Raw genomic sequence first — 19,409 nt, 5'->3', positions numbered from 1 at the left:
CGTCAGCTAGAAGAGTCAGTGAGACTGGCTTTTTCCATCACAGAGCCTTTCCTTCAGTTTAAGACCCACAAGTTCATCTTACGAACAAACCCTCAATTCTTTCCGAAAGACCCTTCAGATTTCCATCTTAATGAATTTATTGCTCTGCCAACATATTTTAAAGCTCCATCGACTGCAGCCGAAAAATCTTTGCATACACTGGATGTCAAAGGGTGTTTAAAATTCCTTTCGAAAGACAAGTCAGTTGTTAATAGCTTTTGCTGGTCCCAGGAAAGGTCTGCCTTTTTCAAGAACTAGCATATCCAGGTGGATAACTTCAGCCATTGTCACAAAGCCGGAAATCCTTTGCGCTCGAAGGTGCGAGCTCACTCATCCAGAAAAATGGCGACTTCAACTGCATTGTTTGCGGGAGTATCGCTTCTGGATATTTGCAGAGCGGCAACGTGGAAGAATGCCCACCAGTTTACCAAGCACTACTGTCTGGACACAGCTTGGAAAGCGGATTCAGCAGTGGGACTAGCAGTACTGTCATCTGTTTTGTGAAGGTATTTACCTAACAATGTTTTTGTCTAAAGAAAATGTCTTTGTTGATATGAATATCTTTTCCTAAGAATGTTTTTTGAATATTTTTATTACTATATGACATTGAATTTTATGTAGTATTTGACGTTATGATACAGATTGAAATACACAACCTATTCTATTTTCTAGAGAAGATTGATTAGCTTTACAAATAGAGTAAGAGATAAGTGCTCTCCTGGAAACTCTTCCTTGTTAGTGTACTGCTTTCCATTCTGATACAAGCATGTGAGTCTATGAAAGATTCAATACTGGAGAAGAAACAAGTTACTTAACTGTACACTATGGTTCTCCAGTATTGATATCTTTCATAGATTCACATGCAACCTGCCTGCCTCCCCGTTTTACAGGTGGACCACTTATCTCTGATTACTTCCTTGGTTCAGTCTCAGGGCTGGAAATCTGAGGTATGATGCCTCTGCTGGGGAGTGTGATCTCAGGGCTGGGGTCTGATTGGCTGGCATTTGGACCACATAATGATGATATTGGGCTAGCAAAGTGTATGCTTATCTGTGGTATCTAGGCAGTTTTTTCTTTTACTGCTAATGTATTTCCTTTAACGTGAGACTCCCACCATGACGACGGGGAAGATACAAGCATGGGAATCTATGAAGGATATCAATACTGGAGAACCATATTGTACAGGTAAGTAACTTGTTTCTTACCAAATAGAGACCCTAAAGAGGTTGGGACGTGGAACTGGGTAGGTTCAATGTTCAGAAGTACAGTTCATAAGCTTGCAGCAGTTTCTATGAAGAATTGCTTTATTTAAAGGACATACGAAAAGTATGAACAGGGTATGCAGTGATAGCATAAAGTTAGTTAAAATAAGTAACAAAGAAAATTGTACATACTTATATTTCTTCCAACTAAATGTAATCCTAATGTTGCTAGCTCACACGCAACATAGTTGCTGCATTATTTCCCAAACATGTAATTCTGGGAGTCCAGTTCAGAGCCGATGTTCTATAATGTTCTCTGTTTAGCTTTTAAACAACAAAGGTTTGGTGTATGATTTGAGTGGTGTGTATTTTTTAAGTACAGGTGATAACTCAAGAGGGTTTTAGTAAGAGGAAGTTCTCTTCCAGGGGATCCTCATCAATAGTCATAAGCATTAGAATATTCCCGCCCATGCGCGGGACCCCGGAAACAATATATTATATGTGCCCCACATATACATATATATATAAATATATATATATATATAATCTCTCCAAGAAGCTGCTTACAAAGGTCAAGTCAAAGAATTTATATAGCGCACTACATACCCAGAGGGTCTCAAGGCGCTTAGGGAGGGGAGAGGATTACTTGTCAAATATCCACGTTTTAAGTTGCTTTCTGAATGCTAGGTGGTTCTGGGTAAGGCGAAGGTAAGTGGGGAGTGAGTTCCATGTTTTAGCAGCCAGGTATGAGAAGGATCTGCCTCCCATGGTGGTCTTGTTGATGCGAGGTACAGTGGCGAGGGCTTGGCTGGAAGAACGTAGTTGGCGGGAGGGGGTGTAGAAGGACAGTCGTGAGTTGAGGCATTCTGGTCCGATGTCGTAGAGTGATTTGTGTGCGTGGGTTAGCAGTCGGAAAGTGATCCTCTTGTTGACGGGTAGCCAGTGGAGGTCTTTCAGGTGACCAGAGATGTGTTCGTTGCGCGGGATGTCTAATACGATCCTGGCTGAGGCGTTTTGGATTCGTTGGAGTTTCTTCTGGAGTTTAGCGGTAGTGCCTGCGTAGAGGGTGTTTCCGTAGTCCAGTCGGCTCGTGACCAGAGCATGGGTGACTGTTTTTCTGGTTTCGGTGGGGATCCAGCGAAATGTTTTTTTGAGCATGCGAAGAATGTTGAAGCAGGATGAGGATACGGCGCTGACTTGTCTGTTCATTGAGAGTGAAGAATCCAGGATAACGCCTAGGTTCCGTGCGTGGTCTGTCGGGATGGGTGCTTTTCCAAGGGCTTCCGGCCACCAAGAGTCGTCCCATGCAGAGGGGGATGTACCTAAGATGAGGACTTCTGTTTTATCTGAGTTCAGTTTCAGACGGCTGTGTTTCATCCATTCGGCAACTTCTTTCATTCCTTCGTGTAGGTTAGTTTTGGCGGTGCTGGGGTCATTGGTGAGAGAAAGGATCAGTTGAGTGTCATCCGCGTAAGAGATGATGTTGAGGTTGTGTTGGCGGGCGATGGTCGCGAGGGGGCTCATGTATACGTTGAAGAGGGTGGGACTGAGTGAGGATCCTTGTGGTACGCCACAGATGACTTCAGTGGCCTCGGACTTGAATGGTGGAAGGCGGACTCTCTGGCTTCTTCCGGTGAGGAACGAGGTGATCCATTCAAGTGCTTTTCCTTGTACTCCGATGTTTCTGAGGCGTTGTAAAAGGGTGCTGTGGCAGACTGTGTCGAAGGCTGCAGAGAGGTCGAGGAGGATGAGGGCGACTGTGTCTCCATTGTCCAGTAGAGTTCGAATGTCGTCTGTTGCTGCGATGAGGGCGGTCTCAGTGCTGTGTTTTGCTCGGAAGCCAGATTGTGAGGAGTCGAGGGATTTGTTGGCTTCGAGGAAAGCGGCGAGCTGGTTGTTGACAGCTTTTTCGATTACTTTGGCCGGGAATGGAAGGAGCGAAATGGAGCGGTAATTTTTGAGCTCGGTGGGGTCCGCTGTGGGTTTTTTCAGAAGGGCGGTGAGTTCAGCGTGTTTCCAGCTTTCCGGGAAGGTGACGGAGTTGAAGGAGCAGTTGATGACGTCTCGGAGGTGCGGTGCTATGACGGAGTCTGCTTTGTTGAAGATGTGGTGAGGACATGGGTCTGTGGGGGATCCTGAGTGGATGGAATTCATCAGGCGAATGGTGTCCTCAGTGGAGATTGGGTTCCAGTCGTTAAGGGTGTTCAAGGGGGGAGAATGTTCAGCATATGGTTGGGTGGGTTGGTCTCCGGGTTGGTTGTCGAAGCTGTTGTGGATGTCTGCGATTTTGTTGTGGAAGAATGAGGCTAGGGAGTCGCAGAGGGTTTGAGAGGGGGTGATGTCGTTGGAGTTGGCCGAGGGATTGGTAAATTCCTTGACGATGTTGAAAAGTTCCTTCACGAACCCAGGATATGTGCAAAAAGCAAGTAGCGTTTATTCTTTCATAAGTCCGCCATAACGCGTTTCACCACCGGAGTGGCTTGATCACATGACAACGTTAACAGTTTTTACTGGACCTTTTAAAAGGCTAGCACTTTAAACACTTGATTGCAAGTGTGAGTGACATAAAAGAAAGTGTAAAACAAGCAACATAAAGCGCTATTTTAAAGGATAGACTGCGCTTTGTAAAATACCAGGAACATTTCAAATAATGTTGCTTTGACCAACTGAATAGAAGGGCAAACAATTAAACGTTTAAATTTATACAGAAATGCCAGTAATCTTAAAAAACGATTTGCATTGAGATAAATGCATTTTCAAAAGTGTATACGCATAAATGCACAAATGACAGTATAAATACTTCTAATTCAAGGTTTGAATAAATAATGTCCCATCATGAAAAAATATATGGATATATGTACATCTGAAGTAGAAAAATAGTTTCTCTAACATATATATACAAAAATATATGATCATGTATATACAAGCATTTATAATTCACATATTTACACAATGCGTATTTGGCAATTACTGGTCATGTTAATGAGTAACGGCCTAAATGCCGTTTGATAGAAAAAAAAACTATGTATTGCTGAGCAATCAATTGTAAAACACAGTTGGATAATATTTCAGAAAGTGCATAAAGTGCTCAAAATTGAAGTGAGGATAATCCTGAAAATAAAATAAATTGAATTCAAATAAAAAATCCTGAATAAGCAGGATTGGGTGAGAGGCTTAAGGCAGTTGCACTGGGCTGTTTTCTAAGTCTATTTCTAGGTAGAAAGGAATATAGACTTGATTGTCTGGTACAGTTTTTCAATTGAAAGCACCAGATGCAAATATGAAGAATGAGAACGAAACTGGAAAAGGATACAGAGGGCTGGTTAACAAAACGTATTGGGAGCGACAGAATGAGTAACAGAAAAAATTAATTCATTTCATGGTGGGGGTAGTATGAATCAAAAGAGTAAGTCATAAACATGTATGTAAATCCTCAGTATTGTTCAAACCTCCAGGGCTTTTGCTGTTGAAGTTTAGAATGTATCTGGTCTCCAACATGCGCATCTTGCGTTCCCTGTCACCTCCCTGTTTTGTTTTAGGAATAGTGTCGACGACATAATATCTGAGGTCCTTCAGGTTGTTATTGTGGACCTCACGGAAATGCCTCGCCACTGGGTAGGTGGGGTCAGAATTGGTGATCGCTCTGATATGTTGTAGTACCCGAGCACTTGCTGGTAGTTTTGTGCTCCCTACGTACCGTAAGGGACAAGTACACTCCAAGATGTAGATGGCGTACTCTGTTTTGCAATGGAGGGATTTGGAAATCTTAATTTCTCTGTTACTGAAGGCTGTACGGTAACTGGTTTTATTTATACCGTAAGTACAGGCTTTACATGTACGACATTTGGTAAACCCCCGTGAGCTTTTAAGCCAATCCTTGGATGGGATGACTTCTGGACAGTTGGAAACTAGACTGTTATGGAGAGAAGTGGCTCTCTTGTAAGTTATGCTGGGCTTGGTTGGCATTTTGTGGCCAATTACCGGATCAGAGCTTATTAGTGACCAGTTCTGGTTGATTATCTTGCTGATCGCGCCTTTTTGGATGCTGTACGGCACGATAAGTCTGGCACTTACTGGTTCAACTGGTTTGGTCAAAGCAGAGGTTGGGGGATTTCTAATGGCTCTAGGAACTAGAAGGAGGGTTCTATCCAGTTCCATTGTTTTGTCAATGGCAGTTTGAATAATGTGCATGGGATATCCTCGTGCGAGGAATCGCTCTTGCATTCACGTTGGGCCATGGTAAGATCTACGGGGTTGCTGCAAATCCTTTTTATTCTCAGCATTTCCCCGTAGGGAATGCTTCGAATAAGATGTTTGGGATGCAAGCTGGTGTAATGAAGTATGGAATTGCCAGCCGTTTCTTTTCTGTAGAGCCTGGTTTCAATGGTGTTGTTAGAAATGTACAATTCTACGTCTAGGAAATGAATGTTCGTTGGACTAACAGTACAGGTAAATTTCAGATTGATATTATTGATGTTTAACATGTTGACCCACTCAAGGGCCTCCTCCCTTGTACCATCCCAGACAAATAGGAGGTCATCAATATACCTGTAGTACATTCTAACATGTTTTGCAAACCACTCACCAAGGGTCCCTTTTAGGACCAGCTCCTCCCACCAGCCCATGAAGATGCAGGCATAGCTGGGGGAGAAGCTGGCCCCCATTGCTACCCCCCGCACCTGTTGATAAAAGGTTTGGTTAAAGGTGAAGAGATTGTGATGGAGACAAAAAGTCACCATATCCAACAACATATTATGCTCTGGGCATGCAGGTCTGTTTTTGGTGAGGAAGAAATCCAAAGCCCTTAATCCGTCCCTGTGGTCAATACAAGTGTACAGGGATGACACATCTAAGGTTAGCAGTAGAAACCCCGGATTCCAAGGAAAATCCCTTATTTTGTCCAGAAAGTCACTTGTATCTCTGAGGTATGAGGCCAGTCCAGTTACACAATCCTGCAAAAAAAATCAATGTAATTTGAGGTGTGTTCCAACAGGCTGTTTCTCCCGGAAATGATGGGCCTTCCGGGTGGGTGTAAAGGGTCCTTATGCACTTTGGGGATAAAGTAAATGTTGGGAATGGTTGGATAATCATTTTTCATGTACAGATATTCGTCCTTGGTGATTAAACCCGCACTCTTCCAGGCAAGTAGTTTGAGGAAACAATATATTATATGTGCCCCACATATATATATATATATATATATATATATATATATATATATATATATATATATATATATATATATATATATATATATATATAAAATTAAGCAATTGCAGCCAAATAAAACAGTAGAGCTGGAATATGCTGTGAAGAATTTCCACCATACATGTGTATTAGCATTAGAAACATGAGAAACAACACCAATGCTTGTTTAGAAACGGTTTTAATGCTTAGAAAGCAGTTGAAATTCTTATAACACGCTGTAAGCATATACAGCTCCCAGGCTGCATTGCAAATACCCAGTCTAAAAAGACTGAAAAGCTAACCTGTAGCTGCATGTACTAAAACTGACGCTGTGCCTTTAAGGCACCTCTGCCCCTAGCTCCCCATCATGCCTCAGGGGTTACAGTTAGGTCAGTTGTTCTTTCCGGCTCCTTCAGGAAGGACCCTGGATACACAGCTCCACACTTTTCTGCCTTTTTCAGTCAGAAAATCTTCAAAAGAACAATTTTTTGATTTACTTTGACTTTTAACATCAGGGTCAAGTAAATAACTGCTTAGCAGTCGATTTTTTTTGTGAGGTTTTCCTGTCAGGATGCCCTCATTATTTGATGATTGCCCTTCTTGTGGCCACAAGAAGGCAAAAACGGACTCTCATGAGGTCTGTATTTTATGCTTGCCAGAGGATCATGATCCTAAAGACTGTTCACATTGTAAAAATCTATCTGACAGAACTCTTAAAGACAGAGAGAGGAACAGGCTCTATGGTCTGGCCCAGAGATCCATGAGGGGATGATCTACAGAGAGGAAGAGTTCGAAGAGACCCAGAACTCCCTCCAAAGGCAAGTCAGAGCGTCCATCAACCTCAGCACCGGGCTCGGCGCTGAAAAAACAGCATCTGATGGACAGTTTGAGAGAAAAAGCTCCGTCGACGTCGGAACCGGCGTCGATGAGGAAATCGTCGTCGAAAAGAAGTTCACCGACGTCGAAGAAAGCTCCGCCGTCGTCAACTAGGCGACTATCGGCGTTGAGAGAAGCCACGAGATCACCGTCGACGAGAAGATCGGCGTCAAGACATAAGTCAACTCCGCCGCCGTCAACCAGGCGACGGTCGGCGTCGAGAGACAGATCACACTCGCCGTCTCAACGTCGACAGGCTTCGAAGAGTGTGACACCTCCGCCGACGTCTCCACGGAGGCGCTCGGCGTCGAGGAACAAGAGCCCCCTCGGACGATCGTCGTCGAGGAAGGGATCATCGTCGACGGCGCGTCGGCGCTCGACGTCGAGGATGTCCGATCCTCCGCCGTCGCCACATGCCAGGTTGACGTCGAGGACGTCGACGACAGGACACCGTAGATTGCCGTCGCCGACAGACCAACGTCGGTCGACGTCGAGACCTTCGTCGAAGGCAGGGCAACGCCGTTCGACGTCGAGACCTCCGTCGAAGGCAGGGCAACGCCGTTCGACGTCGAGGGAGAAGACACCGTCATCGGCTCGACGTCGAGAGACCACGGGTCATCGTCGAGGCGTTCGACGTCGAAGGTTATCACTCAGTCGACGCCGCAGAGGCGTTCGACGCCGAGGGAAAGACTTTTGAGACGTCTTCCAACACCGGTGAGACGAAAATCTCCTTCAGTGCCTTCAACTGTTCTAGTGACGCAATCGGCTTCTCACCATTCCTCCTCAAGTACCTCTAGCTCATCGAGGTCCTCTTCCAGGAGTAGAAGTCCGTTTCCCAGCGAAAGAAAACACTCTCGCCAAGATGGAATGCTCCGTTGAGCAAGTGGAAGGATTCTGGAGCGACGGGGAGGCTGCGAAGATATGCAAGCCCACTCCACAGGTCACCTCTTCAGAGACTGATAGAAGAGGCAGACAGAGTCCTATCAGGCACCGATCACGCTCTCGGGAGAGGAGAGCGGAAAGGTCGCATACCCCCAGGGTCTCCCGATCACCACGGAGGGAGCAGCCCAGGTCTCGAACACCGAGAAGGGAGGTACGGACTGAGAGATCGAGATCTCCACGAAGGGAGCATCAGAGAGAATCACGTTCTCCTCGAAGGGAAGAACGACCGAGAAGATCGCCAGTGAGGAAGGAGAAATCTCACCACAGGAGAAGAACGCCATCATCCTCCTCTTCATCTTCTTCTAGATCTTCTAAAGGGGATTACTCTCCAACGCTGGCAGACAGCCCTCGCTCCAGAGCTTCCCTGCTTGACGACGTCAACACATACCTGGACGTATTACAAAGGGGGGCTCACAAACTTAATATAGAGATGGCTGTTCCAGAGGTTTCCACTACTGTGATTTTTGAGACCCTTCGTCACAAATCATATTCACGGCCTTTGCTCCCATTGGTTCCAGGGATAATGGACCCAATCAAAGAGGTTTTCCTCACGCCAGCAACGATCACGGCGGTACCGTCACGTATCCAGAAGAAGCTTAGGCCGGCCGACTCAGATCCAATCTTTGTTAAAGGAGAGCCTGCGGCGGACACAGTTATAGTAGCCTCAGCTAGGAAGAATCACACAATCGCTCCTTCTTCTTCAGTTCCTCCTGACAAAGACAGCAAGACGCAAGATTCTTGGACGCAGGGTATGCAGCACAGCAGCTTCATCCCTGAAAGTCTCTAGTGCATCAGCCCTTCTCGGAAGGTACGATAGAGCCCTATGGGACTCCATGGAACGATTCAAAGAGAAATTGCCCAAGGAGGACCAGAAGGACTTTGAGGAGACCGTGACGGAGGGCTGTTTGGTGGCGAACCAAATGATTAGTTCATCTGCAGATAACGCCCTTTTAGCAGGACATGCCTACTCACATGGAGTATGTGCGAGGAGATCTTCTTGGCTGCGTTTAACTGGTCTCAAACCAGATGCCCAACAGCGCATCCTCAATCTACCTTTTTCAGGATCTTCACTCTTCAGGGAGCATGCCGATCAGGAAATGACCCGCATGAAGACAGAGTTGGACACAGTGAAGGCGGTTGGTCTGGAGAAAAAGAGGGGAGGCCAACAGAGGGTTCAAACCCCTCAATGGACCCAAAACAAGCCACAAGGGAAGGCGCAATACAGAGGAGGAAAACCGGGTAGAGGCGGACATCATCAGTCCTCTACCACGCCTAGAGGAGGCAAGGCCTGAGCAGTGGCTTCCTCTGGCGCCGTTACCCACTCCAGTGGGAGGAAGTGCTTTGCAACAACGGTAGGTGCTGAATATACTGCGCAATGGATATGCGCTACGTTTCCGGAAGAGACCACAACAGATTCCTCCAAAAAAAACTCGCTCGTACCATCTAAAACTCCTCAAAAGGGAGGTGAACGTACTCTTAAAGAAAAACTCAATCGAAGAGGTTCCCCCATCCCAAAGGGGGAGAGGAGTGTATTCAAGGTATTTTCTAGTCCCCAAAAGAGACCAAGAGGACAAGTTCAGACCAATCTTGGATCTTCGAACCCTCAACAAGGTGGTGGTCAAAGAGAAGTTTCGCATGCTGGCACTTCATCAGATATGTCCTCATCTACAAATTGGAGATTGGATGTGTTCGGTGGATTTACAGGACGCGTACTTCTACATTCCTATAACACCAGGTCATCGGAAGTACTTGAGATTTCTGGTAGGGAACAAGCATTACCAGTACAAAGTGCTTCCCTTCGGACTCAAATCCGCACCAAGGGTATTCACCAAGTGCATGGCAGTGGTAGCGGCATGTCTACACAAAAAAGGTCTCTTTGTGTACCCATATCTAGACGACTGGCTCCTGAAGAGTCCATCCCCTCGTCAAGCCACCAAAGACTGTCACCTGTGTCTCCAACAACTACACAGGCTCGGCCTTCACGTGAACACAGAAAAGTCGGTCCTGCAGCCCACGCAAACTATCCACTATCTGGGAGCAATTCTAGACACAAAGTTAGGAAGAGCGTTTCCTTCGCAGGAGAGACTATCTTCCATGGGGCAGAAATGCAAAAAGTTACTTCGGTTTCCTTGTCCAAAGGTGCGAGAAGTAGCGTCTCTGTTGGGCTCCATGGCGTCCTGCATCTTCCTAATACCAAACGCCAGGTTGAGGATGCGGCCTCTACAAGAGTCTGTGGAAGATCAGTGGGACCAAGCGACAGGAGATTGGGAGGATCGAATCATCCTGTCTCAAGCAGCACTGACCTCAATACAGTGGTGGGCTCGCCCTCGGAATGTCCTGCAGGGAGTCCCTTTTCAGTAACCTCTTCCTTCGCTGTCTGTGGTAACGGACGCATCTCTGGAAGGCTGGGGTGCTCACATGGGTCATCTTCAGATTCCGGGTCGCTGGTCGACGAACCTCCAGACATATCACATCAACATGCTGGTACTTCGAGCAGTTCATCTGGCGCTCAAAGCGTTCCTTCCAGCAATAACAACGGACAAAATCCTGGTTCAGACAGACAACGCTACAACTATGTTCTATCTGAACAAGCAGGGAGGAACTCTCTCGCCCTCTGTCTCTGGAGGCCCAGACAATCTGGCACTGGCTTCTGGCTCGGGGACTGTCGGTGGTGGCAGTGCACCTCCCAGGCGAGCTAAACACAAAAGCAGACGCGCTCTGCAGGCACTTCGAAGATCAGCCAGACTGGGTGCTAAACGACTAAGTAGTCGAAGAACTCTTCCGTTGCTGGGGTCGTCCAGACATAGACTTATTTGCGGACGACGAAAACGCCAAATGCCACGCCTTTGCGTCCAGGTTCCACCGGCCAGGGACGCAAGGGAACGCTCTCCTGCTGGAGTGGACAGGAATGTTCGGCTATGCGTTTCCTCCTCTAGCGCTGATTCCGAAGGTGGTGGCCAAGCTCCATCAGATCGAGCATGGGCATGATCCCGATTGCTCCGGATTGGCCGCGACAATGGTGGTATCCAGATCTGTTACATCTGTCGCTGTGTCCACACAGACGCCTGCCGTGCAGGCCAGACCTGTTGAGCAAAATGAACGGGAGGATCCTGCATCCCAACCTCCCGTCGTTGAACCTGACTGCATGGCTCCTGAGGTCTTGCAATATGGACACTTGAATCTACCTCCGGAATGTATGCATATTTTAAGAGAGGCAAAGAGACCTTCCACAAGGGCGTCTTATGCGTTCAAGTGGAAAAGATTTTTCATTTGGTGTAAGGACCATGGCTTTGATCCCACCAAAGGACAAGAAGAGGTAGTCCTTCCATACCTCCTTTACTTAGCTACATCAGGGTTGAAATACGCTTCTATTAGGGTTCAACTATCCGCAATAGTAGCGTACAGGAAATCACCGACACAAACATCGTTTTTTCAAGTCCCAGTGGTTAAGGATTTCCTTCAGGGGTTAAAGAAGGTCTATCCCCCTGTGAGAAATCCTTCTCCTCCCTGGGAGTTGAACCTGGTTCTCTCCAGGCTGATGTCTACACCGTTTGAGCCTATACACAAGGCCTCCTTGCAGCATCTCACTTGGAAGGCGGCCTTCTTGGTGGCAATAACCTCTGCTCGCAGGGTTAGCGAGATACAAGCACTCTGTACCAAGGAACCTTACACTGTGTTTCACCACAACAGAGTAGTAATGAGGGCTCATCCATCTTTCCTTCCAAAGGTGGTCTCGGAATTTCATATAAATCAAACGATTACCCTTCCTTCGTTCTTTCCTAACCCATCGACCCCAGCTGAGAGGTCGTTGCACCCGTTAGATCTTAAACGGGTTCTAAAGTTTTACCTAGAGAAGACGAAGGACACCAGAAAGACAGACCAACTCTTTGTCAATTATGGTCCAATGAGGACGGGGTTTGCAGCAAACAAGAGATCCATCTCCAGATGGATTGTCTCCTGTATCCGGCTAGCATACCAGCTAGCTGGCAAACCTTTGTTACAATCACCCAAAGCTCATTCCACTAGAGGAAAAGCAGCCACAATAGCGTTTTTACATGACATTCCTATGTCAGAAATATGCAAGGCTGCAACATGGAAATCAGTCCATACCTTTACAAGGCATTATTGCCTAGAGTCTGATTCCAGAGCGGAGTCTCAAGTAGGGCAAGCCTCCTTGAGAAACCTATTTGGGTAGAATAAGGCCTACTGTTTGGGCCTACGGATATGAATGTTATCTGTTGATTCCTTTGCCCGCAGGGATGAGGTGAGGCTCGCTACTCTATTCTAATGCTTATGACTATTGATGAGGATCCCCTGGAAGAGAAGGATTAGTTACTTACCTGTAATCCTAGTTCTCTTCCAGGGGTATCCTCATCAAAGTCATAAGCAACCCTCCCGCCTTCCCGGGCAAAGGACTTTGTTTATTAAGTAGGAGATGTTTTAACCTGTTATTACCATGGTTTAGTTTTCAGTCTCCGAAAAGAACAACTGACCTAACTGTAACCCCTGAGGCATGATGGGAAGCTAGGGGCAGAGGTGCCTTAAATGCACAGCGTCAGTTTTAGTACATGCAGCTACAGGTTAGCTTTTCAGTTTTTTTAGACTGGGCATTTGCAATGCAGCCTGGGAGCTGTATATGCTTACAGTGTGATAAGAATTTCTACTGCTTTCTAAGCATTAAAACAGTTTCTAAACAAGCATTGGTGTTGTTTCTCATGTTTCTAATGCTAATACACATGTAAGGTGGAAATTCTCCACAGCATATTCCAGCTCTGTTTTATTTGGCTGCAATTGCTTAATTTTATATATGTATGTATGTATGTGTGTATGTGTGTGGCACATATAATATTTTGTTTCCGGGGTCCCGTGCATGGGCGGGAATATTCTAATGCTTATGACTTTGATGAGGATACCCCTGGAAGAGAACTAGGATTACAGGTAAGTAACTAATCCTTTCTTATGATGGACAAAAGTTATCAAAGGTATTTCCTTTTTTCCCTTACATTTTTAATTCAGTGTATGAATATTAGTTTTATCATTTGCTTTTATCTGTGTTGCTTCTTTTATGTATCATTCTCAAGGTTTTCTTTTCTTTTAGGACCCCCAAGTGCGCCTGTTGAAGAACGCTCAACTACACCTGACAGCATTGCATCCTCTTCATCTGCTGCTCACACATCAGGAGGCCAGTCACAACAGCCACCCTCGTATGCAGGGGCACAGCAGCAAGCAGGTCAGATATGTCCGAAACCTACCATTTGCTAGCACTTTTGAAAAGTACTTAATAATTAGACGTTGGCTCTTCCGAGATGTTACTGGTTAATTTTCCTTTTTAATTGAGCTCAGTTGAGAGCTTTATTGAGCTTTGAACAGAGCCATTGCTGTAATCCATCTGGTTGAATGTTCTTCTTGTCCTGTTGCGTTCTCCTAATATATCAAATGGCTACTGAGTAGTATTTCATATATAAAATAGTCGTTTTGCTGGCATATACTTGTGCTTACAAAGAAAATATCCTTGTAATATTTCTAAATGCAGTAGTATTAAGATTTTATTTTAAATCTTGCAAAGTTTTTAGCTTTTTTGCACATTTAAATAAAGGAAGATTGACTAAGATGACGGCAAGTATTTTGAAAAAAGGGGCCCCCTATATTACTGTTGCACCTGCTATACATAGGGAACAAACTGAGTTAAGGAAGGTCTATAGCCAAGTGATATAATCAAAATATGTTTATATGGAGATCATGGTTGATATAGCTTACATATGAGATTGAGAATGGAAAGTCCAACTATATATAGATAATCTCAAACAATGAAATATTCTCATTTGATTTTATTGGTATATATTATATATATTTATCAATTCTTTTAAGATTTACATATTTTATATTCTTTTTGTGTTTTTCTCTTCTGTTTTCTTTTCTTATAGTTTTTCAATATAACAAAAGTCAGTTAAAAGCATACTAGAAAAAATACATAACCAATAGACATGAGACTGAACAAAATGTTGAAGGCAAAGCGGTAGATGTCACAACGTGCGTTTCGGCTTTTGAGCCTTCTTCAGGTTAGTCTAGTGCTAAAAATTTGTGCCAACTCAAACCTAATTCTTGGCTAGGATGTGACCGGTCAGTCGATATTTAGGGTTTCTTGATATCTTCAAACGCAGGTAGATGAGAGCGAAGAACATTTATGTTGTAGTTGTCGACGGATGGGGGTGATATCTAGGAGTCACTAGATCAAGTCCTGTCCGTTATCTACAGTTTATTGGCACTGGGGTAGTATAGGAATGAACTCGCTGGACATGAAAATAAAAGATGTCTATGAAGTTTCTTCACAATTAAGTTATGAGGCAAGTGGATGACGGGAATAAACGATAATAGCATCAAAGGAATTGTTCATTATCTGGGGATAGCCAGAGAATTGCTTCCCGGAGTTGGGATCTGTGTAATAATTAACGTTCATATTGCCATATCTGCTGAGAATGGCTGAAGGTTTCTAACTCCCGGTATTTAGAAGAAACGACCGCCTGTGACTGAGGACGCTGGATACAGCGTCCTCAGTCAGTCGGTCGTTTCTTCTAAAAAAGACTGTGTTCAATGGCCAACTCCGGGAAGCAATTCTCTGGCTATCCCCAGATAATGAACAATTCCTTTGATGCTTTTATAGTTTATCCTAGTCATCCACTTGCCTCATAACTTAATTGTGAAGAATCTTCATAGACCTCTTTTTTATTTTCATGTCCAGCGAGTTCATTCCTATACTACCCCAGTGCCAATAAACTGTAGATAACGGACAGGACCTGATCCAGTGACTCCTAGATGTCACCCCCATCCGTCGAACTACAACATATATGTTCTTCGCTCTCATCTACCTGCGTTTGAAGATATCAAGAAACCCTAAATATCGACTGACCTGTCGCATCCTAGCCAAGAATTAGGTTTGAGTTCGCACAAATTTTTAGCAATAGACGGTAACCTGAAGAAGGCTCAAAAGCCGAAACGTGCGTTGTGACCTCTACCGCTTTGCCTTCAACATTTTGTTCAGTCTCATGTCCATTGGTTATGTATTTTTTCTAGTATGCTTTTAACTGACTTTTGGTATATTGAAAAACAACTATAAGAAAAGAAAACAGAAAAGAAAAACACAAAAAGAATATAAAATATGTAAATCTTAAAAGAATTGATAAATATATATAATATATACCAATAAAATCAAATGAGAATATTTCATTGTTTGAGATTATCTATATATAGTTGGACTTTCTATTCTCAATCTCATATGTAAGCTATATCAACCATGATCTCCATATAAACAAATTTTGATTGTCACTTGGCTATAGACCTTCCTCAACTTAAGATGACGACAAGACCAGTTTGTAAGAATTTATACAATTGTCCCAAGAATCCATCTATTATATTCTACCTTGATTGTAAAAGTGGAGTACCATTCTTTCTGAATCAAGTGGATCATAATAGTTTAGAATAACTCTTGCTGGCTCTTGAGATTCTTGACTACTGTTAAATTGACTATTAGAATGAAAAAAACAGGAGTCAGGAGTATGACTGATGCTACTTCATTTCTCTACCTTCAGTCTGGATTTGTGGATCTTGCTTGATAAAGCTGTGGAGAAATGAAAGCTTATCTGCCTACTTAGGTTACCTTGCTAGGAGGAGTCCCTTACATCAGAGATCATTAAAGCCCAGCTGCATTGAAAGTGCTGCATGAGAGAACCCACAATGGACTGTTTCTGCCTTCGACCTGAGCTGTCTCCCAACAAGCTACCTAGATGAAGCGATATGGAACACAACATCTGGGTCCAAGAAAGGCTCTGTCGCTTTCATCCATCAGAAAGGTTGAGCCTCCCCTGTTTCTGACTGAACTTGTACCCCTGAGGAGCCTGTACACAAATTCTCTGTACCCTGTGGAGTTGACTGAGTTTCAACTTTGATCCATTGCTTGGAATCCTGTGCCATCGGCTACAGAATATCAGTCTGGTACAGTTGGATTATTCATCCTAGGCTCTTATCCTGCTGGAGAAATCACAAGTTAAAACCACTGGCACTACTCCTAGCAAAGGTGAGTAGAACGGTGTCTACCAGATTCCCAGTGGCCCTTGCAATAATGCATTTCAGGTCACAGGCTGCTACCTCTTCTAAATCTATGGGACATCTAGGCTAAACTGAGACCCTAGCCAGCCATAGTCTCCAAGTAGTCTGGACACAAGCACCTACCTGCCCACACACCCTAAAAGGTGATATGCTTTCCACACAAAATGAACTCTCCAGTTCTTTAGGATAGTGGAACCATTAGGCAACCTGCAACGGGTTTTCTTCGGTTTTGTAGTAGGGCAACTGGTTTAATTCCTTAGCACTTTACTTTCGATCATCCTAACTAAATATGTTCATCCCCAAACCTTAAGAATGGTTAATTTGACCTTTTTAAGACAACTCTAGCTTAAATCTCAGTCTTCCATTTGTGGTGCAAAGCATACAGAGAGGGCACTGTAAAATAAAGAGTTTCTCAATTGTATAACATGGGCTTTGATTTCGAAAAATAAGAAATGTCTTGGCATTGACAGTATCTTTCATTTGATGTGTATATACTGTTTCAGTGTGACTTCTTGAGTCAAGTGCATCCCTTGCTTAAAATAACCTCCAGGCTTTCATCAGTCAACTGGTCTTTCCTCTTTGCCCTGTCAGTCACTGGATTTCTCTCCTCTTTTACCTGATCAGTTGTATAGCTTCTGATCTATGGCCTTCATCATGAGCCGTTAGGTATTTGATGTGATAGTTATTGCTCCCAATAACCTCCGCCGCTACTTGGTTCCTTTCAAAAAGATGTCAGGTTACTGGCCAAATTTCCCAGGGAAATTGTCTAAGTGCTGTGTTTGCTGCAAAATGTATAATTCCTGTATGTGCAGTTAAAGAGTTACTGCATATATAGGAATTTAAAATACCACTCCTAATGAGGATCAGGAGCAGCGCCTCACAAAACTTTTTGGTATTCTCCATAGAATTAAACTGAATATTCTTTATTAGTCACAAGACTTATGTCCTTAATCCCAACATACCCAACATATACTCTGTGGAACTCCACTCCACTCTGCTACACGCTACTCCACTCAAAGACATGCCACTCCTCTGAATCCCTGTTCTGGGCGTCATATTTCAAAAGGTCTTTACCCTATTCTAATCATTTTTCGCGTTATATTTCACATTATATTAGTTATTTTAACTTTCTTTACCAGTCTCTCCTTCACAGGGCAGCCTGTTGAGTGGAGTGCTGGGGTGCTGAACCCTGGTCTAACACTTAAATTTCACATACCTTGTTTCATGATCGCACTGCCAGCTGGTTTATGGTCCGGACCATAAACCAGTCTGCTCCCCCCCCCCCCCCCCCCCTCCTCACATGGAGGAATTTTAAAGCTGCAGGAAGCAAAGCACCAGCTCTACTGCTGTTGTTTCTCCCTAGCCCTCCATAAGGAAAAGCTACACCGGGAAAGAGCTTTGTGCTCTCAACAAAAGTGGTTAGAAATCTAGATAAATATGCATTAACCCTTGCGGTCTTCCTCATGCTATCAATCTGACCTGTCAGGAATGTGGCATCCAAATAGAAAATCATGAGTTCTGGCTAACAGTAGATTAAAGATTGAAAATGTAAGTAAGCTCATTATGAAAGTTATTAGAACGAACAATAAAATCCTTTTGTGGTCTTCAAAATGTGAGATCTTTGTTTGATTTGCATATGGCCAGGCCTAAACTAGGGTGGCATGGTGAGCAAAAGAATGATTGACTTAACCCAGATATCTTGACTGGGGGTTAATGTTATGATTTGTTCTGCATTCCGTCCATCAATTTTGTCTTTTGAAATAAAATAAAAGTAGTCCTATTCAGTAGCTTACTCGCAGCCTGATCATTCCGATGATCTGGCTGCCTTAAATTACTCTGGGTAAATACTGGCCCGGCCCCACTTGGGGTCCTCACCTGCACAGAGGCAAATCTTCTGTGCCATGGTATACAGAAAATCTTAGCTTGCCGAAGCGAGCCTGCAGAAGGCAAGAATGAAAATGGAGAAAAGAGTACAGCAGGCACGAAAAAGAAAAATGTAAAAAAATACAAGTCTTTTCTGCCTATGGAAAAATCTGTTTATTTTACACAAAGCGAACTAAAATTTCTCAAGTTATTTCAGGTAGTGTAATATTCTAAGGTAATGAGTCTACAGCTAAAATTCTCTAGCCGATGAGCTCAAATTCTCTATTGGATGAGCAAGTTACTTGCCTTCGGTAACTCCTTATCTGGTAGAGACTCTATTTAATCGGATTCCCTTACCACCCCACCAAACCTCCCCACTCTGAACAAATTTCTAGGGACAATGCTTCACCTTTCAGGTACCTAGCTTTCTCACCAGTGGTCAGTATTTGTGGCTCTGCAATTCTGGAATGGAAAGTCGCAAAAGTAACTGATAGTGCACTGGGCTGGCACCTTTATAGGCACCCCGCCTGTCACTTCTGGCTTGTACAACTCCGATGGCGCCACCTACCAGCACACAGGGGTAATGCTCAAGAAAAACTTGCGGATCCAGTCAGACTCCTGGGGATTTGGTAGTCTCTACCAGACGAAGTGGTACCAAAGGTAAGTAACTTCTTCATCTACCCCACTCCAATCTGATCTAACACTCCAATCAACCCAGTCAATCCCACTCCACCCCACTCCACTCCACACCGGTCCACTTCAATCTATCCCACTCCAATCTGCTCGACTCCACTCTAATCTAGCACCTCCATTCCATTCTATACCCACTCCACTCCTTTCTATACCCACTCCAATATTCTGTACTCCCCTCCAATCTACTTCAATCAGCTCCACTCCAATCTATTCCAGTCTATCCCAATTTGCCCTAGTCTTCTCCAATCTACCCTGCTCTACTCTACTCAAATATACCACACCCCACTAACTTCTAGCCATGTTAAACCGCAGCCACACTAATGTACCACATGACTGAAGCACATTGCCAAAGCCAATAGCTCTTGCATAAGTGGGACCTATTGGCTTTGTCAGTGCTTGTTTTATGAATATGCCAGAATCAGTGGATTCTTTCAGGTCTGCTTCTGTTTCTGGATTTTATAGTCCTCAAAGGTTTGGTCAAAAGTAGTCCTCTTTTGCTAGATT

The 19,409-nt window shown here is 44.2% G+C and overlaps 1 protein-coding gene across 1 annotated transcript in view; it reads left to right on the top strand.

The window, feature by feature from the left end:
* The window catches only part of TFG (trafficking from ER to golgi regulator), a 123,272-nt gene that overhangs the window by 89,358 nt on the left and 14,505 nt on the right, over positions 1-19,409 (top strand). Inside the window, exon 6 of the mRNA XM_086934502.1 lies at positions 13,345-13,476. Within this exon, the coding sequence (XP_086790628.1) occupies positions 13,345-13,476 (132 nt within the window). The remainder of the gene's footprint in view (positions 1-13,344; positions 13,477-19,409) is intronic.

Source organism: Lissotriton vulgaris, chromosome 8 (genome assembly GCF_964263255.1).
Source record: "Lissotriton vulgaris chromosome 8, aLisVul1.2, whole genome shotgun sequence".
In the NCBI taxonomy this organism is placed as follows: domain Eukaryota; kingdom Metazoa; phylum Chordata; class Amphibia; order Caudata; family Salamandridae; genus Lissotriton; species Lissotriton vulgaris.
This window is presented reverse-complemented; position numbering and strand designations above follow the sequence as displayed.